We start from the raw sequence: 21,821 nt of genomic DNA on the forward strand, positions 1-21,821 counted from the left end.
GGTCTGCAAGGTAAATGATTGGCCACAGGGGTAATGTTTTCCCTAGCGCAAAACTGCCAGACCCTTATCATGTCTTGACACAGCATGCTGCAGAGTGCTCCTACATCTGTTCACATAATACATCACGGTGGTACTGTTGGTAAGGATGTGCACTGCCTAGTCCCTGATGTAATCTTTAAGGGCGTTACAGGCACTGTATTTGGCACAAAGCTCCAGAAAGTTGATATGCAGAGAAGCTTCCTGTTCCAATCAAGGCCTTGAACTTTCAACAATCCCAGATGCACTCCCCAACTTATTAAGGAGACATTGGTGTCCAAAGTCCTGGTTGGTGGAGATTCAGAAGGGAACACCCTAACACCCATTGCCCTGAACCATCCAGCACTGTAAGGAGCTCAGGATTGGCAGGGCAGGTCAGACCAGTCTGTCCAAGGGACGACGGTTCGGATGATAGACCAACTTCAGCAACATTTGAAGAGGACGAAGGCACAACCTAACATATTGGTTACCTGTGTGCATGCAGCCATACGCGCGCTGTGGTTGAGGGTTGAAACTGCACTCCCAGACATACACAGCGAACCCATGTGGAATTGGTCAGTCGGCAGAAATGCTCTCGAACTCAGTCTATAATGGCCCCAGTGAACTTGATTCTGCAGAAGTAAAGAAACAGATTGATAGAGCCAGAAGAGTTCCCAGAAGTTACCTACTACAGGACAGGCCTAACAAAGAAAATAACAGAACGCCACTAGCCGTCACCTTCAGCCCCCAACTAAAACCCCTCCAACGCATTATTAAGGATCTACAACCTATCCTAAAGGATGACCCAACACTCTCACAAATCTTGGGAGACAGGCCAGTCCTTGCCTACAGACAGCCCCGCAACCTGAAGCAAATACTCACCAACAACCACATACCACACAACAGAACCACTAACCCAGGAACTTATCCTTGCAACAAAGCCCGTTGCCAACTGTGCCCACATATCTATTCAGGGGACACCATCACAGGGCCTAATAACATCAGCCACACTATCAGAGGCTCGTTCACCTGCACATCCACCAATGTGATATATGCCATCATGTGCCAGCAATGCCCCTCTGCCATGTACATTGGTCAAACTGGACAGTCTCTACGTAAAAGAATAAATGGACACAAATCAGATGTCAAGAATTATAACATTCATAAACCAGTCGGAGAACACTTCAATCTCTCTGGTCACGCGATCACAGACATGAAGGTCGCTATCTTAAAACAAAAAAACTTCAAATCCAGACTCCAGCGAGAAACTGCTGAATTGGAATTCATTTGCAAATTGGATACTATTAATTTAGGCTTAAATAGAGACTTGGAGTGGCTAAGTCATTATGCAAGGTAGCCTGTTTCCTCTTGTTTTTTCCTACCCCCCCCCCCCAGATGTTCTGGTTTAACTTGGATTTTAACTTGAAGAGTGGTCAGTTTGGATGAGCTATTACCAGCAGGAGAGTGAGTTTGTGTGTATGGGGGTGGGGGGGATGTGAGAACCTGGATTTATGCAGGAAATAGCCCAGCTTAATTGTCATGCACATTGTGTAAAGAGTTATCACTTTGGATGGGCTATCACCAGCAGGAGAGTGAATTTGTGTGGGGGGGTGGAGGGTGAGAAAACCTGGATTTGTGCTGGAAATCACTTTAGATAAGCTATTACCAGCAGGACAGTGGGGTGGGAATAGGTATTGTTTCATATTCTCTGTGTATATATAAAGCCTGCTGCAGTTTCCACGATATGCATCTGAAGAAGTGAGCTGTAGCTCACGAAAGCTTATGCTCTAATAAATTGGTTAGTCTCTAAGGTGCCACAAGTCCTCCTTTTCTTTTTGATTCTTTGAGTTGGAACCAATGTTGACTTCCCACTATTTAAGACAAGACCTAAAGGATGAACTAAACATGAGAGAGAATGTCTTCTCTGGACTTGCCCCTCAGTAACTAATTGTTCAGATATGGAAAGAAGTTATGAATTGCCCTCCTACTAAGGTATGTTGCCATCACAATCATACATTTGGTAAAAACCCAAGGAACAGAAGACCAACCAAAAGGGAGCACGGTGTACTGATAGTGCCAGTCCATCACAACAAACTGGAGAAATCTCCTGTGGCTCAGAATTGCTATGTGGAAATAAATGTCCTGAAAGCTCAGGGCATAGGTGCCGACTTCTGCTCCCACTGGTGGGTGCTGGACTCCCCTCTGCCCCTGGCTCCACCCTTGTCCCGTCCCCATTCCAACCCCTTCCCCAAAGTCCCCACCCCAACTCCGACTCCTTCCCCAAATCCCTGCCCTGGCCCTGCCTTCCCAGTCTCCTCCCCTGAGCATGCCATGTTCCCACTTCTCCCCCTCCCTCCCAGCATGCCGGTGGCGAGCAGGAAGCGCTGGGAGGTAGGAAGAGGAGCGGGGATGCGACATGCTCAGGGGAGGAGGCGGAGAAGGAAGTGGGGAGCTGGGGGGAGGAGCTTGGCTGCTGGTGGGTGTAGATCACCCACTAATTTTTCCCTGTGGGTGCTCTAGCCCCGGAGCACCTACAGAGTCAGTGCCTATGGTCAGGGCAGCAAAATAGTTACTGTGATATAACATAGGGAATATAGTTGCCAGGGTGACCATAGGGAATCTCACATATCAGATGTATTTGTTGACAGAGGTGGAAGACCCACCTTCAATGCTCTTTCCTGGGATGGGGTGTAGAAGAACTACAGGGCCTCCAGCAGGAGGCCACGAAGGGCCAGGCACACCCCATCACAGGGACAGGTATCGTTTACTGCATGTTTTGCCAAGGGAGGCAATGAAGCAGAAACACTCCAGGTGGCCTTTGCAGGATCCAAGAGATCCTCATTTATCAGGAGGGCTACTCTCTCTCTAGAGCGAATGACTGGACAATATGCAACAGCTTATGCATAGTCTCCAGCAGAAAATTCAGCCTGAATGCCTACGGTGGTGGCCATATGCCTAAGGAGATACTGATATGACTTAAAGTCCTCAGGCATCGAGGGAAAGCCCAGCACAATAAAGTCATCCAGAGAGGATGAAGAAGTGGTTTGCTGAGTCAATGATGGGTCCTGTTCTTGAACCCCAGGATCCATTTGGGATAACCCTGGAAGCCCAGAGGGAACAGGCTCAGCAGTTGCTTGTAACTGATCTGAGAAAGGGAACCCCCAATGGGACTGGCGATCTCACTGTGGAGTGGGTCTAAGAATGGGACCTCAAAGATCTGGGAACTTCAAAGGAGGATACTTGGCAAACAGATATGGCTTTGGTGGCCAGTAGGCACCAGGCCAAACAGCTCTTCTCCTGACTGAGAGAACAATGCCATTCTCCATACCAATGGTGATCCGAGGATAGTCTCTAGTGCTTATCAGGGCAACAAAGGGGAATACAACCCTGATCTGGATCTCAAGGAGTCTCAGAGATTCAGAGACAATGAAGGAACCAGCCCCGACGGGGCAAGCCAACAACTGGACTCATCCAAACTGCAACACAGGGGCGGCATCAATGCCAATGAGGGAATATAGAGTCGGCATTGGCAGAACCAAGTGAGATACGCTCTCATCCAATATTAGGAGGCAGTACTGGCACAGAGTCCAAGGGCAGTACCAAACTTGATAATGGGATCAGCTGCTATGGCAGTGACAGAGCCGAAGGGCACACCAGCATTGAGGGAGCCTTTGGTGTTTGACACAGCGTCAGCCTCAATTCCAGTCTGGGACCAGGGCAGTGAGAGCTGTGGTGCCGACAAAACCAATAGCTCTGCAATGCATCCAGAAGGTTCCAAGGGCACAACAGAGGATGAAGCAGTAGAAGCTCTAATACTGGAAAATTTTCCAGTGACTGGGCTTGGTGTGTGCATACACCTACATTGGAATGGACATGTGCAAGCACTTGAAGAAAACTCCTGAACTAGTGGAGAGTCAGACACAGCAGGTCAGATGCCGCTCAATATGCCACCAGCATCAAAACAGTAGGCACTGGTGCAGACGTGATCAGTACTGGACTCAAGCGCCCCGTCGCCAGAACTAGTGTTGACAGTATGGGCTCTTCCTGATCTTAGCGTTGTACCAGAGAGCAGTTAGACAGACCTACTCCATCCCACATGACAGAAGCAGCATGGTGCCAGTGAGTATTCCTTTTAGAAGATGAGGAAGCATCTCCCCAAGCCGTGGAGTTGTTCCAGTTAGTCTTATGGGACCTCTTCCTCATTGCACCAGTGGGGGGAGAGTAACTCCTCTTCCTCTTACGGGGAACACCAGAGTCCGAAAGTGGAGGAGCATCACTTCCTCATCTGATCAGTGGTAGTCTTTGGAACTGGATCTCAGTGCTGAAGCGGGTCTCATGGCCTGCTCCCGAAGGTGCTGCTTCAACCATAAAAGTCATTCACCCAAGTCCTCTTTTTGAATGATTTACAGACAGAGCACCACTCCTTAACGTATTCCTCACCAACGCACAACAAAGCACCTTGCGTGGGAATCGAGTACAATGCCTCAACCCTGGTGAGGGCACCACACAGAGCAGCCAACTACTCTAACACTAAACTAAACCTAACGTACTACTATTATCTAGAGAAAAAACTCAGAAAACAGAGATCAAAAACATGAGGTGAAAACACCGCACAGATCTTGGACTCTAGCTGCCAGGAGAGGGGCTAGGTCCACAGGGTGCGAGAACCACCCCTACGGGTACTGCTCAGCAAAGTTCTCCAGCTTTGGTGCTATGGGCATGCGCACAACCACATGGAACACAGCTGAATCTACTCAAAGAAGAGATGGTTGTAAGATCTTTTTTTAAAAAAAAAAAAAAAAAAAGTAAGCCAAAACAAAAATCCATACACTGCAGTCTTCCTCCCCGAAAGCTCCTGTCCCTTAAGAGGTTTTTGAAATTCAGTAGGAAACACGTTACTTGGATCAAAAATAGTTATTTTAATTATTAAATATTTTCTCTGCAAGTACATCTTTGATAACAATCATTTGTATTAAAGAGACACCTTTTAAAAAAAAGATATTAGTGGGACTCTAGAGATAGTTCCTTTATCATCTCTGAGCAGTTAGGTGTTAAATGACATTTTAAATAGACTCTTGCTATACCTTTTAATTTTCTTTTTTCCAACCATCCACAAAAACAGTCTCAAAGACAAATACTCTTTACTTTATTATGAAAAGTGCTACGTTACAGTCACTGCTCCCAACAGCATTTCAATGAACAGTTTTGTTTCTGTTTTTTAAAGGGTCAACACACAAGCCATGATTCTGATTTCAAAAATCGATTTAGCCTTTGCTATGCTAATTCAAGGTAAGTCATGAGAAAATTTCATATATCTCCCACTTTTCTGTCAGACACGGTAAAGAACAGCACCCACTGTATCCAAATGTTCACTGGCATTATTTGTATAAATCAATATAAATGTAAACCACAAAAGAACATGCACACACACAAAAACCCAAACACTGAGATTAAGTTTTTGTTTTACAATACCTTTGAGAATGTAACAGTGAGTTTTCCCTTGCTAAGTAACTACAACATAATGGAGGGAGTCAAAAATCTCAATCCAAATCTAGTGTCACTTAGTTTAAAACATATTCTCATTCTCCTGCACCATGGACTTCACAAGACAACTGTTCCAAAAACAGCCTGCACATTGTTCATCCTTGGGCCTTAGAATGCAAGGCTAGGAACAATTAAACTAATAGCTCTGCAAAAAAACTTTAGAAGTACCAAATTCAGCAATGAAATTCAAACCTGCTAGTGCTTTTTGTTTATGAAGTTAATTAAATAAAAAGGATATGTTCTTACCACTACAGATGTAAAGGAGCCCATGTCAATTTGATCATTTCCATAACAGCAACTAAGGGCTGCTTTCAGCAATCCTGCTACAAATGATTCAATCAGAACCCTTCCAGACAGATATTCTGTAAACTGCCTATTATAAATACTAACATAGCAACTTTTCTTTTTTCCCTTTTCCAGAAACAAACATAGTTAGCAGCTTAATTCAGGAAGACACAGAGTGGTTCTATGATGCAATGTAATCCTTTCAAAGGAATCTGTGGTCAGTGCAGGTAGATTCAGGAAAACCAGAAACCCATTGTCTAAGAAGCCATATGCCCAGACTATTCTTTGCATATGAACTCCAAGTTGATGTCATGCCTTTTAAAAACACTGCTAATTTGGGAAGAACAAACAATCCCTCCTTTAGACCAGCAAATAGTCTCTCTTCTTGGAAACTGTTGGACAGGCCAAGTTTAAGTATTACTTTTCTGCTTCTGTCATTTCCTCTAGATGGCCTCAGTACTTGGTTTTTTCAATCTTTATATGAGTTCAGAAGCAATATCCACATATCTCTGTTGTAAGTGCCATTCTAAGGAACATGGATGTTGCTGAAGCTCCACTCAGTAGATACTCATCTACTTTGGTTGCAGAGGCGATCTAGGTCAGCTTTTCATGTTGAATCTGGTAGTAACAAGCCTGAATTGAAACAAAATTCAGTTCAATTTTAAAATACTACTTTCCATGATTTCCCCCTCCCCACCTCCTCCAGTTAACCTACAAAATGTGCTACATATATAGGTTTAATTCCCGCCCCCCAAGAAGCCCAGGAAGTTAGACTTTCTGTGATCAGTTGTGCAGTGACAACATTCACTGTGTGGCAATCTTGTGAAATGTCATGAAGTATCGGGGGAAGGTCTGAGCTTTTAAGTTCAAATTGTGTTTAACTCCTCATGGAGTGGGAGGATAGTTTGGGACTCCTGATACTCAGACATTACAATGAAACGTCCTAGGAGTAGCTAGAAAAAAGAACTAGCTTAGGCAGCCATTCAGTTCCAAAAAACTGTTTCATATATAGTTTAGGTGGGTAGCAACTGGAAACTTTGGGAAAATACTCATACCAATGGCAACTCCCCCCCCCCCCCCAATTAGCTACCTTTTTGTCATGATTATTCTTTGAGATGTGTTACTCCATGTCCATTCCATTCTAGGTGTGCACATGCCCACGTGCATGGTTGTTGGAGATTTTTGCCTTAGTGGTATCCATAGGGTTGGCTGTGGTGCCCCTTGAGTGCTGTGCTCATATATCAGTACATCAGGCACTGCCAGCCCTATGGCCTCTCAGTTCCTTCTTGCCGGCAACTTCAATAGAGGGGCAGGAGGGCGGGTAATGGAATGGACATGAGCAACACATCTTGAAGAACAAGATACGAAAAAGGTAGGTAACCGTTTTTTCTTCAAGTACTTGGCTCATGTCAATTCTATTCTAAGTGACTTACAAGCAGTGTCCAATGGAGGTGGGCTCAGAGTTCACGGTCACGCAGCTTGCAACACTGCTCTGCCAAACCCAGTGTTGTCTGAAGCTTGCCGAGTGCATAATGAGACGCGAACATCTGGACAAGTGTCCAGGTAGCGGCTCTACAGATCTCTGATTAGAACCTGTGCCAGGAAGGCTGTTGGTGACCTCTTTTCCCTGATCAAGTAAGCCATCATGAGTGCTGGCAGAGGCACATTTGCCAGCTCTAGCAGTAAGCGGATGCAGGCAATGATCCAGGATGAAATCCTTTGAGTAGACACTGCGCGACATCTCATTCTGTCTGCCACCGCCACAAACAGTTGCATCGACCTACGGAACAGCCTTTTCCTGTCTACATAGAAGGCCAATGCCCTCCTGACATCCACAGCGTGCAGCCTGCACTCATCATCTGATGTATGAGGCTTTGGAAAGAAGACAAGTAAGCATATGTGGTAAGTATATGTCCTGGCCAGTATGAAACTGGGAAACAACCTTGCGTAGAAACACCAGGTGTGGTCGCAGCTGGACCTTATCCTGAAGAATACCATACAGGGCAGTTCTGAAGCAAGCACCCTGATCTTGGACACCCTGCGGGCCAACGTTATTGCAACCAGCAACAAAACCTTCCAGGAGAGAAGCAGGAGAGAGCAGGAAGCCAGGGACTTGAAGAGGGGACCCATGAGTCTCGACAGCATGAGATTCAGATCCAAGAGAGGAACGGGATCCTAGACATGCAGGTAGAGATGCTCCAGACCTTTCAAAAAACGGGTTGTCATATCATGAGTGAAGACTGACCTGCCTTGGAATGGAGGGTGGAAGGCCGCAATAGCGGCTGGGTGGACCCTGATTGATGACAAGGACAAACCCTGAAGTTTGAAGTGCAGAAAATAATCTATGACCTCCTGCAGGGAGGCCTGCGAGGCCCAGATATGGCATTCCGAGGCCCAGCACATGAACCTTTTCCATTCGGCCAAGTAAGCCACTCTGGCGGAGGGTTTCCTGTTACCTACCAAGACCTGCTGAACGTGGGCCGAGCATTCTCGTTGGTCCGAGTTTAGCCATACTGTCAAGTGTAGCGCCTCCAGGTTCAGGTGCAGAAAGCTGCTGTGGTTCTGGGACAGCAGATCTGGCCAGAGGTGCAGCTGCAGCGGGGCAGCTACTAAAAGGTTCGGCAGCATGCCAAACCAGTGCTGGTGAGGCCAGACAGGGGCTATTAGTATAACCACCCTGTCCTGCTTGATCTTCACAAGGAACCTGTGAATTAACGGCACTGGCTGGAAGGCATATATTAGAGCCCCTGAGAAACCCATCTGACAGGGAGCCCCTCTCCATCCCTCAGAGTGAACAGAAGACATGGCATTTCGTGTTCTGCCTGGACACGAACAGGTCCACCCGGGGAGTCCCCCTCCTTTGGAAGGATTATACTAACCCTCTCTGGATGGAGTGACAACTCGTGGCGAGACAAGAAGATCCTGCTGAGGTGATCTGCTAATATGTTCCTGGTCCTGGTCAGGTGCGTGGCTACCAGATGAATGGCGTGCGGCACACAAGTCCCAAAACGCAGAGAGCTTCTTGGCAAAGGGCTGATGACCTGGCTCTGCCCTGCCTGTTGATGTAATACATTGCGGTGGTATTATCTGTCAAGATCTGCTCTACCTTGCCCTTGGGTGGGGTGGGGTAAGAAAGCTTGGCAGGCCAGATGAGCCACTCTGAGCTCCCTGATGTTGATATGGAGGGTGAGCTTGTCCCGCAACCAATGGCCCTGGGTGCTGAGCTTGCCCAGGTGGGCTCCCTAGCCCAGGTCTGAAGCAATGGAGACCAGGGTCAGCGACGAGGCTGCAAAGGGAACTCCCTCCAATACCAACCCGGGGTCCAGCCATGCTACCAAGGTAGTGCCATAGAAGTCAACGCAGCCTCTGCTGCCCAATCATGCCGTTGTAGTCTCGAAGAGGGGCTAAACTGCCCTTCTGTGCTGGAGGAATCCCCTTCTGGTAACCACGATAGGGCCATTGGCCCCTGTGTTTGTCTGCTGGCTGTTGCCACTGGAGATTGGTGCTTGGGATGGGAGGACTGTTGCTGGTGTTGGAGGACTGGTGATGGGGCGACCGGTATCGTGACGGAGAGTGCTCCCATGGAGTGGGTGACTTAAGATCTGTGCTGAGAGGAAGACCGGCAGGAGGGCGAACGGCACTTGAGGCAGCTGCTGTGGGGGTCACTTACAAGCATAGGCCTGTTAAAGTCCACACAGGGCTTAAACCTGGGGACCAGGTCATGCCCCGCCTGGGACGAAGTCCCCGATTGGACTCTAACTTCTAACTACACTTAACAAATACTTAACACTAACTACTATAAACAGCTATTTACAAGGCCTTAAGGCTCGAAGTCAGAAGAGGAGAAACCGTGAGCCCTTGCTATGCAAGGAAAGGCGCTCCAACTAACCACCACGGGCGGTAAGAACGAACTGAGAGGTGTAGGGCCAGCGGCTCCTCATATACACCGATGTATGAGCACAGCACTCCAGGGGGTGCCACAGCTGACCCTATGGATACAGCTAAGGCAAAAATCTCTGATGACCGCACACCTAGAATGGAATCGACATGAGCAACACATCTTGAAGAACCAGACAGACAGATTGTGTTGTTACTAATTTAACAAAAATAAGATTTTTTTTTATATTTCACCTAGAATTTTAACTGCAGTGTTCACCTCCCCTCTGCTGCACCAGGACATAAAAGCAATCCCACTTCCAACTTCCACACTTGGAACCCTTGCACACTAGAACAGAACATCAATTGTTACCATACACTAGAGAGCTCAGTAATCACAGGAGCCACATGTTCAAATCTCTTTATACCAGGAATCTGATTTTTCTGGTGACAGAGAGATCAGAACCAGCACACTAAGTTTAAGTCTGAGCAACATGAAGTGATTTTGTACATGTACATGCGATTTTATTAATAACCAGCATTAACAGGGCTTTGTTACCTAGAAATTTTATCAGTGGGTGGTGCTAGAAGTGGTTGAAAGAATTTGTTGCTAACTTTCATTGAAATTTAAATTGGCTTAGTTGTGGCCATTGCCATAGGAAGAGTACAAAGATTATTAGCTGCCAGAGAAAGGAGAATAGGAATTTTAGACAGTTGATGTGTACATTTCGTACTCACCTTCAGAGTAGTGAACATGATGCCTTGTTCCCCATGCTGGAGATACGGATCCATCAGGTCCTCAATCAAGTGTACCTCAGACCCCAAATTCCTTATCCTGTCACATGAGGAAAAGTCACTATTATATTTTGTTCTAGCCTTGTATACTTTAAGAATCTTTTTTAAAGGGGCAAAATGTTTTTTCCAGCCTTTTTCTCAGAAATGGCTGAACTGTTTTAGCTGAACTAGTTAGGGTTGCTAACAGCTCTATCTGCACTAACAGACTACCTTAAGACCCTCCAGCTGTACTGAATACAGTTCTATTTCAACTTTAATAAACCATTCCCATTCAGGAAACAATTTTAGTTGGTCTTGGGTTCTCTCACAATACTTTAAAACCGCTCACCTGGCTCGTAGCACCACATAGAGAAAAACAGGAAATAAGTCATCCATTGACCACAAGAAGTCTTCCTGAAGAGTGTCAAGCACACTCTGAGAGATCTCCTCAAAAGTCTGCTGGATCACCTTCAGTTTGTCAGATGGGGTAAAGGTTGTACTATTGGGAAAGGAAACCATCAGGATTACAATGAATAGTTGCAAATCGACTTAACTAAATAAAAAGACAGTTTGTTCATTTGTGTTTTTTCTTTCTTTTCTAGAAAGACAGCACCCTTCAAAACAGCCACTGATCACATTTGCATCACAGCCATCAAAAACTGCCCATTTCTAAGAATATACCACCTGCACAGCATACTGAATTGCAAGTGAACCAGATCAAGAGATATTACTGAACATAAAATAACATTAAGCTATTTTAAATCAGTGCTTGCTGTTCGAAAAGACTTTCTTCATTACTGCCACTCAAACATTTTTAAAACAAGACAACCAGCAACTGAGATGTCTTTTCCAGCCGTTAGCTGTGAAAACTCTCCATAAATACGCCATTTTGTCCTGACTGCTTTAAAAAAAAAAAAAGCATATGCACAATTGATTAAGTATATTCTCCCTTTTGTTTCTGTCAAGGTAGCTTACAAAGACCTGCCTAGAAGATACCAACTGTCCCCACACAAAAGGGCTCACCCATCTCCTCACTTTGAAGAGTTATTAACATTTTTGGCAGAAAGACGGAAAAGTCTTTCAAGGCTTCTTGTTGCAATGTGAATGGCAAACTGAAGATCACAATCTAATAACTAAATTAAGGCTTTGCCTACACTACCCACCTTTTAGCGACGCAGCTGTGCCACTTCAGCTGTGCTGCTAAAAGGCATGCAGTGTAGCTGCTGATTGTTGGCAGGAGAGAGCTCTCCCACCGACAAAAAAGACTTCCACCCCCAACAAGCGGCAGCAGCTTTGTTGGCAGAAGAATGCTCCTGCCCACAAAGCGCTGTTCACAACAGCGCTTTTTGTCTGTAAAACTGTTGTTGTTCGGGGGATGTTGGGTTTTTTTTGCCCATGAAGTTCCAGTGTAGACAAAGCCTTAGACTGAAGCAGTATTCTGAGCAGGAAAAGCAAGTCAAAGGGATAAAGTGAAAGGATTACCTGATCTGTTGTAAACATTCAACTGCTGAGGCAAAGCAGACATCTTTTGTGTTTGGTATCACCTAGGTAATCAGGAGAAGATCAGAATCTTTCTAGTAAATACCTCTGACAGCTCACAAGAAAGCGAACATGGCTATTGCAAAGTTAGCTATGCAACTGTATTAAATAGAACAAGAGTACTTTTGGCACCTTAGAGACTAAAACTTATTAGAGCATAAGCTTTCGTGGGCTACAGCCCACTTCATCGGATGCATTGAATGGAACATATAGTAAGAAGATATATAGATATAGATACACACATACAGAGAAGGTGGAAGTTGCCATACAAACTGTAAGAGGCTAATTAATTAAGATGAGGTATTATCAGCAGGAGAAAAAACTTTTGTAGTGATAATCAAGATGGCCCATTTAGACACTGACAAGAAGATGTGAGGATACTTGAACATGTGGAAATAGATTCAACATGTGTAATGACCCAGCCACTCCCAGTCTCTATTCAAACCCAAGTTAATGGTATCTAGTTTGCATATTAATTCAAGCTCAGCAGTTTCTCGTTGGAGTCTGTTTTTGAAACTTTTCTGTTGCAAAATTGCCACCCTTAAATCTTTTACTGAGTGGCCAGAGAGGCTGAAGTGTTCTCCTACCGATTTTTGAATATTATGATTCCTGATGTCAGATTTGTGTCCATTTATTCTTTTGCGTACCCAATCAGATTCTTAAAAAACAGAACTTTATTAGAAGAACAAAAAAAAAAAAGAAATAAAAGAACAACTCTGAGATTAGAATGGAAGATAATATCACAGGCAGTCAGATTCAAAACAGAGAGAATCCCTCTAGGCAAAACCTTAAGTTACAAAAAGACACAAAAACAGGGATACACATTCCCTCCAGCACAGTGAATGTCACAAGCCAAAAACAAAAGAAAATCTAACGCATTTTCTAGCTAGATTACTTACTAACTCTATAGGAGTTGGATTGCTTGCTTTCTTGATCTGTCCCCGACAGAGGAAATTACAATCCATCAGTGATCTTCCAGAAAACACCATCCTGGCCACTATGGATGTGGAAGTCCTCTACACCAACATTCCACACAAAGATGGACTACAAGCCGTCAGGAACAGTATCCCCGATAATGTCACGGCAAACCTGGTGGCTAACCTTTGTGACTTTGTCTTCACCCACAACTATTTCACATTTGGGGACAATATATACCTTCAAGTCAGCGGCACTGCTATGGGTACCTGCATGGCCCCACAGTATGCCAACATTTTTATGGCTGACTTGAAACAACGCTTCTTCAGCTCTCGTCCCCTAATGCCCCTACTCTACTTGCGCTACATTGATAACATCTTCATCATCTGGACCCATGGAAAAGAAGCCCTTGAGGAATCCCACCATCAACCTCAGCCTAGACCAATCCACACAAGCAGTCCATTTCCTGGACACTACTGTGCTAATAAGCAATAGTCACATAAACACCACCCTATACCGGAAACCTATTGACCGCTACACTTACCTACATGCCTCCAGCTTTCATCCAGGACACACCACATGATCCATTGTCTACAGCCAAGCTCTAAGATACAACCGCATTTGCTCCAACCCCTCAGACAGAGACAAACACCTACAAGATCTCTATCAAGCGTTCTTACAACTACAATACCCACCTGCTGAAGTGAAGCAACAGATTGACAGAGCCAGAAGAGTACTCAAAAATCACTTACTACATGACAGGGCCAACAAAGAAAATAACAGAATGCCACTAGCTGTCACCTTCAGCCCCCAACTAAAGCCTCTCCAGCGCATCATCAAAAATTTACAATCTATCCTGAAAAATGATCCCTCACTCTCGCAGATCTTGGGAGACAGATCAGTCCTCACTTGCAGACAGCCCCCAAACCTGAAGCAAATACTCACCAGCAACCACACAACAAACACACTAACCCAGGAACCTATCCTTGCAACAAAGCCCGATGCCAACTCTGTCCACATATTTATTCAACTGACACCTTCATAGGACCTAATCACATTAGCCACACCATCAGAGGCTCGTTCACCTGCACATCTACCAATGTGATATATGCCATCATGTGCCAGCAATGCCCCTCTGCCATGTACATTGGCCAAACCGGACCGTCTCTACACAAAAGAATAAATGGACACAAATCTGACATCAGGAATCATAACATTCAAAAACCGGTAGGAGAACACTTCGACCTCTCTGGCCACTCAGTAAAAGATTTAAGGGTGGCAATTTTGCAACAGAAAAGTTTCAAAAACAGACTCCAACGAGAAACTGCTGAGCTTGAATTAATATGCAAACTAGATACCATTAACTTGGGTTTGAACAGAGACTGGGAGTGGCTGGGTCATTACACATATTGAATCTATTTCCACATGTGAAGTATCCTCACACCTTCTTGTCAACTGTCTAAATGGGCCATCTTGATTATCACTACAAAAGTTTTTTTTCTCCTGCTGATAATAGCTCATCTTAATTAACCTCTTACAGTTTGTATGGCAACTTCCACCTTCTCTGTACGTGTGTATCTATATCTATATATCTTCTTCCTATATGTTCCATTCAATGCATCTGATGAAGTGGGCTGTAGCCCATGGAAGCTTAATCTCTAATAAATTTGTTAGTCTCTAAGATGCCACGAGTACTCCTGGCTTTTTTGTGGATACAGACTAACACGGCTGCTACTCTGAAACCTGTATTACACATGAGTGAGAAAAATGCAGTAAAATAAAAGTATATTTTTATAAAGTGATTTTGGGGCTCACAAAAGATGCTGGATTGACTTAAGAAATTGAAGTCCTCTGTCAACAAAACTGTTACCTGTCTGGGCAATGTTTACGTAGGTTTCTTCATACTGCCCCACCAACAGATCTCAACTCTGATCTGGAAGGGCCAAGTCCAGAGGCAGAGAAATTCAGTCTTTTTTTATTCACTCCTTCGCCTCACTCCTCATGATACCAACCAGGAGACTGATTAGAGTGAATTATATTGAAAATTTCTGAGATGGTGATACTTGTCTAAAACGAATTGAAAAGAGACCACCAAAATAGCCTCACATAATAGCAACCATCTGATGGGAAAGAAATTTGGTCACTACTGACCTGTGCTGACTGAAGTAATGACCTAAAACTGAAAGGCTCTGCATCTCCATGGAAAATTGAATTTGACGTTTTTGATTAAGTCTTCCACATTTTTCTTCCTCCACATCATAAATCTAGCCATATACTTAAACTAGTAAGAGACGTCTGATTGTTAAACCACCATTAGCAGAAAACGGAAACTGACTACTCTAAAGTGGCTATTGTTCCTAACTGTATAATCTGTTCCTTTATCATCCTTATTAATAATGCCTTTTTTGGTGATGATCTACAATAAAAGTGGTATTACTCTATTTTTTAAAAGTCTTTATCAAATGCAATTTACAGCTCATCCTGGTAAGAGATGTTTCTAACCTCATCCTCTTTCACAACTGTGGACCAAACAAAACAGATGCAGGCTTCTTTTAAAATATTACAGGTTCTCAGAACTATGCATCCTCTAATATATGGAATAAGGAAATTCTGGATAGAGCTGCACTTCTGAAGTGACAACTGCTTACAGTAAGGAAGTCTAATGTAGCTTTAAAATACATACAAAAGATGTAAGCACAAAGGAAAAATAAGAGCATAATAAATGTATTGCCAAACATGTGAGCTCACATATTCCTCTGTTGCATTAAAAAGTGGATATACCTTTTTATTTTCTCCAAGGATGGACACAGTCACTGGCCAAAATTTGCTGTAAGAAACCACATGTATTCAATTAACAGAATGAGTTGTTTTTAAAAAGTGATTTTAACTTCTCTTTTGCTTGATGCACAGAAAGGGACCCTCAAGATTTTTCTAATTTCCTCCCTCCACCACATGATTACCTACACTTAGCAGAAATAGTGGAAAATACTATAATTTGGAACACTACCCTCGAGTTCTTTAAGAATTGCCACGCTGCTTAAGCAAATTTTACATAACTAAAAAGTTATCAGGCTACTTCTTTTCCTATGACCAAGTACCATATTAGTTTAAAATGAGCATGTGTGTGATCAGCCCCCTCACATACTATTTACTGCAAAGATAGTTACATATAAATGTTCTGATAATAAAAGAAAAGGAAATATAGAACAGCCCATGAGAGATTCATAGCGCAAAGGACAGCAGTTCTCAAACCGCGGCTCAATTAGAACACAACTGGGGCCCAGCTGTGTGCTGATGGCCATCGAGACACATGGGGTCTGGGTTCTCGACTGCCTAGCCAGGTTGGAGTTGCTGGCCCCACATGGCGAGGGCCCGGGGCTGCCATTCAGCTCCCCAGAGTCAGGGTCGGTCTCGGGACTGCTGGATGGCCCTGCGGGGTCAGGGTCCAGGCTGCCGCCCGGCTCCACACCTGGGTCCGGGGTCGGGGCTGCCACCTAGCCCTCCACCCAGCACTCCACGTCTGGCTCTACTCTGTGGAGGTGTCTCTGGGTGGCAGGCACTGGATATAGAGGTCTGTGGGGCCCACAATGATAAGTAGGTCGAGAGCCACTGGCATAGGAAGTTTTCTGGTACAGTGCCTTCACTTGGCCATCATTTTCCAAATATCACATTTTTGTTTTAGTGTTAAGGCCATTACTTTTAACAGCATACTCACATCTGAACTCCAAGAAAGCTCAGAAGAGCTGTATCTGACTGTTTGTTTAGACGAAGAACACATTCCCAGTAAATATCTTCTTCGCGTTCATTGTCTAAGGCATATAACATAAACAAAGGAGGGTAGAGTCGTGGTAACAACACAGGAAGCAGCAGCCCAGAACTGGTTACCACATAACTGAAAAAAAGCAGAAAAGAAATAAGGGGTGGTGGGGGGGGAGAACCAAGACACACATTTATAGAAAATGAATTGAGCCAAACAATTAGAACATATACATAGCCATTTCAGGGTACGTTCACAGTTGGGGAGGAGGATTAGGAGAGGGTGCAGGTTAAGGAATTAACACTTGTGCTAAAGTTACACTTATGAGTAAGATCCTTTATTTAACAACACAGTCCAGGTACAATGCTGTAATACCAAATAGGTACCAAGTAGACTTTCCTACTGAAGGCCATAAGAACAGCCACACTGGGTCAGATCAAAGATCCATCTAGTCCAGTATCCTGTCTTCTGGCAGTGGCCAGTGCCAGATGCTTCAGAGCGAATGAACAGAACAGGGCAATGCATCAAGTGATCCATCCTGTCATCCAGTCCCAGCTTCTGGCAGTCAGAGGTTTAGGGACACCTAGAGCATGGGGTTATGATCCTGACCATCTTGGCTAATAGCCATTGATGGACCTATAGCCATGAATTTATCTGATACTTTGAGCTCAGTTATACTTTTGGCCTCCACATCATCCCCTGGTAAGCAGTTGCATGGGTTGACTGTACGTTGTGTGAAGAAATACTTCCTTATGTTTGTTTTAAACCTGCCACCTATTGATTTCATAGGGTGCCCCTGGATTCTGTGTTATGTGAAGAGGTAAATTACACTTCCTTATTCACTTTCTCCACACCATTCTTGACTTTATAGACCTCTGTCATATTCCCCACCCCCCGTTGTCTCTTCCAAGCTAAGCAGTGTCAGTGTTTTTAATCTCTCCTCATATGGAAATGGTTCCATACCCCTCATCATTTTTGTTGCCTCTCTCTGTACCTTTCCCAGTTCTAATGTATCTTTTTTGAGATGGGGTGATCAGAACTGCATGCAGTTCCTTCAATTCTAATTCAAAACTTGTATGTAAAATTTGAACTATAATGTAACACTCCTCTCCAAGCCATTCAAGTATGGTATTTGCATTTAGTCTCTACTTTAGGCCACTCAGAATTAAATATTTTTTGTGAATTCACATGGATGTTTGCTTCGGACAATCTGTCCTCAGAGCCAAAAGCTATTTTTCCGCCCTCCTTACTAGACACACTTTCCAAGGAAAAAAGATTTAACATAGGTACAAATCTAAGGTTCCAGTTCAGGACAGCACTTAAGCACATACTTAAATGCTTTCCTAAGAAGGGATTGCTTTATGAATTGGGTACTAGTTTATGAACTGAGTAGTTTATTGGAGATGATTTTTCCCCTACACACCCTGGTTCAGGAGATTCTGATCTGGAGTCCATTTTCCCACTACAGAAGGATTTCCTTCTCTTTGTCTCAGTCACCAAGAATGGAATTGTGCTGCCCTCATCAGGAAGATCAGGAAACAAGAACCTCAAAAATAAAATCATAATTGCATCACTTGATTTATTAGAAGAGTCCATAAATAGCTAATATATTCATACTCCTAAGGGAAAGCAGGGGAAGTTATTTATTTGAGAGACATTTTTCTAACACAAGTTGCACATGGTGATTTCTCCTGGGTGAGCCTAGCAACAAAGCCATATCCAATTACTTAAGCTTATGACACAAACAGAAACAGCTTGATATACATTAATTAGGTTATTTTTCCTTAGCTCCTTTTTCATGTGGTTCCTCTCTTAATTAGCTAACTATTCAGGCAAGATAGTGTCTTTTTTTAAGATATGACAATCTCATTAAGCTACATCTGGGACCAGTAATTTTAAGAAACTATAAACTATTGACATCATACAACCTCACAAGAGTGCTCAAGAACAGTCAGATTCCTGGAAAATTTGGAGACAGAAAACAAGTATGGAATTATGCGATATAGCACAGAGAATGAATTAGGGTATACTGGAGTTGAAAGAGAATTGTTCTCCTAATTGAAGATTTTCATCCCACATATCCTTATTTTACAGTTCATCCTCTCCTTAGTAGTTAATAATTGAAATTGTCATCAACTACCGACCTGGATAGAGTAGCACACTGTCAGAAGGTTTGCAGAGTGCAACTACTGTTTGGCTTGGAAAAAAAAACAAACTTAAAATGTGTTTGAATATCCTACAGTTTTCTTATTCATAGTTTCAGATTTCTTATTTAAAATACACGATCTTTAAAAAGCTTACACTAGGGTTCACAGTATGCGTCCACATGTGTAACCATAAGATTTAGTTAAAAGTCTCAGTGTATGTTGGTGTACTGTTTTTCTAGTCAAAATTAAACTAAAACATGCAGTTTTGCACAAACCTTAACTATATTAATATCTACATCTACACCAAAAATGCAGATATCCATGGTAGAATAATAGCTTTGAAAATTACTTACTGTACTATAACTATAGCAGCTAGCAAAGCACTCTTTGAAACAGGCCAGTTAGTGCACAACATGCTAGTGTGCACTAGAATTTACGCTCCTCTAGTGCTGACTAATGCACTATGTGGACAAGCCCTTAGCGCCCAGCTAGAAACAACCACACTGAAGAATGCCTTCCACTGTGGACAGAGCCTTAATGGGCTCCACTGTGGACAGAGCTTTCAGGGGGAAAGGGTTTTCTGTCCAGATTCATCAAGTCAGCTAAGCACAGAATCCTATCATGACTCTTCAAATTTAAGAGGAATGGGGGAATGCTGGCACACAGAGCCAAATTAATACTAACCAGATTAGGAGAATGAAATGTTTTTCAGTACATCCAGAAGCAATCTAACTTAAAACGTGATGCTTCTTACCTGATCAACTGGAAAATGCGTTTGAGGTAGGATTTAATTTCTCTTACTGCCTCCTGTAGTAACCGCCGATTGGCTCCCACTCCAACGTAGGTCATTCTGTACACAGCTACTAATGTCTCTACAAGCCTCCCCAGAGGGTGGAGAGGGGTGTCACAGGCCTGTGTGGAGAGGTATTTATCAGAGTCACCAGCTATGCAGCAGTAAGAGACAGATCCAAGAGACAGAAATGTTATCCCTTATGAATAAAAATCTTGAGTACAAGAGACGCAAGCAGGAGTCTCAGTTCAACTACTCAAGGTTCAATAATTTAACCTTTTTAAAAAGTTATACATGCATATCAACTACATACATACTACACATATAAACTAACTTCAGAAATAGTCAAAACTTTATTTTGACCGTAAAGTTTACACTTAGCTGAAAAGTGTAGCAAACTCCTCTATTAGGTAAGAATTCACACTACAGCCGCCTCAGGTAATTCAGCAAATTATCTATGCAGTTATACAGAAAACCCACAAAATATTTCAGTAACTTCGCAAGCACTTCAGAATTCTACAGAATGCTCTATTGGGACCCAAACACTTTTTAGGGTGATAAAACGTAAGAAGAAAGGAACAGACTCCACGAGCAGACTGGTATTATCAGAGAAGTGACCATGAGGGCTCAAACTTTAGAGAAAGCAGTACCCATATATTTTTCTTAATAATTGGTTGGTTAGGTGAATTTGGCAATTACTTGAGAGAGCAAGAACTTAACTAGGACCTTACTACAGAAAGTAACAGACACTGTACATTGATACTGACTGAAATCAGCTGGATAATTTAAGTGGAAATGAACAAGTTACGACACCTGAAATCATGCTTTATAGACAACAGCCAGCAATATTAGATGATGCTCACGATACCTTTATTAAATATTTCTTGATATTTTCATATTTCTCTAGTGTGAAGGCACCAACATGTTGTGGAATGAACTCTAAACTCTCCAGTGTCTGAGTGTGTGAACGACTCAATAGTTCTGGGCTGTAGAGATATAAGGACAGAGATATTGTATGGATTATACATAAAACAGGTACAGTACATGTGCATATATTTAATCAGATTTTACAGTCTAAAGATATATGACAATTTTTTTTTAATTATATGTCTTAAAGTGTGGTGGGAGGATAAATGGTATATTAGGAAACATTTCCCTTCTCAAACCTCTTAAATGTTGACACTGTGGTTCACACTGAACTTTCTTGCTCCTTCTGCATCGAATACATGCAAATGTGCCTATCACCACTTGAACAATATTGCCTCAATTTCATCTCTGCTGAAGTCCTCATCCATACTTTTATCTCTTCTCAACTCTGCTACTGCAATTTACTTCTCTGTGGCCTTCCAAAAATCTCACCTCTACAGAATCCAGAATGTGCAGAATGCTGCTGCCCACTTTGTCATGTCTATGAAACAACATGACCTCACTATATCTCTTTGGTAGAAATATCCATGGAGTTGAACACTGATTTCAGTATCATGTTCAGAATGGCTACTTGTGGCTACTTGTCTGAAAAACCCTGCATAGATTTGCTCCAGCTGTCTCTTGGATCTCTCCCACCTTCATCTAATGCCAACTTCCTCTTTTCCTTTGCACAATTGACACACTTGGTACAAGAGCCTTCCCTAAAGCTCTTTAAAGCCTTTCTGTACCTATTTTCTTTATTAGTGATTTCCAAATTTCAAATCTTCTCCCTAGCTTCTACCTCAGCGTCTCTTCTCCGCAGCTTTTTTCTCTTATTTGAACTTTTCAAATACATTATGAATCATTCTGAGAAGTATAAAAGTTGGATTATGTTCTGTACTAACTAAATCCTCTATTACAGAGTTTTTACTTCACTATCAAGTATCAGGGGGTAGCGGTGTTAGTTATCCACAAAACAAGGAGTCCAGTTGCACCTTAAAGACTAAACAGATTTATCTGGGCATAAGCTTTCATGGATAAAAAACCACTTTTTCAGATGCAACTGTACTGTATATTTTAAATATACTTCAGAACAGATCATGACTGTTTCTAAACATGATTTAAAATAACTTAAGATATAGACACTTATGTAAATATACAAATATGTTTAAGGAAAATCTCTAATACATATCAATCTGTTGTGACAGATATGGCAATTTCCCAACATATCCTGGACAAACCTTACTGAATTAAGTTAAAATATCTTAGGAAT

At 43.0% G+C, this 21,821-nt stretch overlaps 2 protein-coding genes across 8 annotated transcripts in view; both read right to left on the minus strand.

Moving 5' to 3' along the window:
• MPP4 (MAGUK p55 scaffold protein 4) overlaps positions 1 to 5,874 on the minus strand; it is a 57,450-nt gene extending 51,576 nt beyond the window's left edge. The window contains exon 1 of the mRNA XM_073306434.1: positions 5,806 to 5,874. The gene's annotated coding sequence lies outside the window, so the exon portion shown is untranslated. The remainder of the gene's footprint in view (positions 1 to 5,805) is intronic.
• Positions 5,145 to 21,821, minus strand: part of ALS2 (alsin Rho guanine nucleotide exchange factor ALS2) — a 65,038-nt gene continuing 48,361 nt past the window's right edge. For all 7 annotated transcript variants that reach the window (XM_073306426.2, XM_073306427.2, XM_073306428.2 and 4 more), the window contains 9 exons: positions 20,511 to 20,628; positions 19,607 to 19,764; positions 18,129 to 18,251; positions 16,664 to 16,840; positions 15,730 to 15,775; positions 11,977 to 12,038; positions 10,844 to 10,993; positions 10,459 to 10,555; positions 5,145 to 6,477 (listed from right to left, as the gene is read on the minus strand). In XM_073306426.2, the coding sequence (XP_073162527.1) occupies positions 6,439 to 6,477; positions 10,459 to 10,555; positions 10,844 to 10,993; positions 11,977 to 12,038; positions 15,730 to 15,775; positions 16,664 to 16,840; positions 18,129 to 18,251; positions 19,607 to 19,764; positions 20,511 to 20,628 (970 nt within the window). In that variant the 3' untranslated portion in view covers positions 5,145 to 6,438. The remainder of the gene's footprint in view (positions 6,478 to 10,458; positions 10,556 to 10,843; positions 10,994 to 11,976; positions 12,039 to 15,729; positions 15,776 to 16,663; positions 16,841 to 18,128; positions 18,252 to 19,606; positions 19,765 to 20,510; positions 20,629 to 21,821) is intronic.

Source organism: Lepidochelys kempii, chromosome 11 (assembly GCF_965140285.1).
Source record: "Lepidochelys kempii isolate rLepKem1 chromosome 11, rLepKem1.hap1, whole genome shotgun sequence".
NCBI classification, from domain to species: Eukaryota; Metazoa; Chordata; order Testudines; family Cheloniidae; genus Lepidochelys; species Lepidochelys kempii.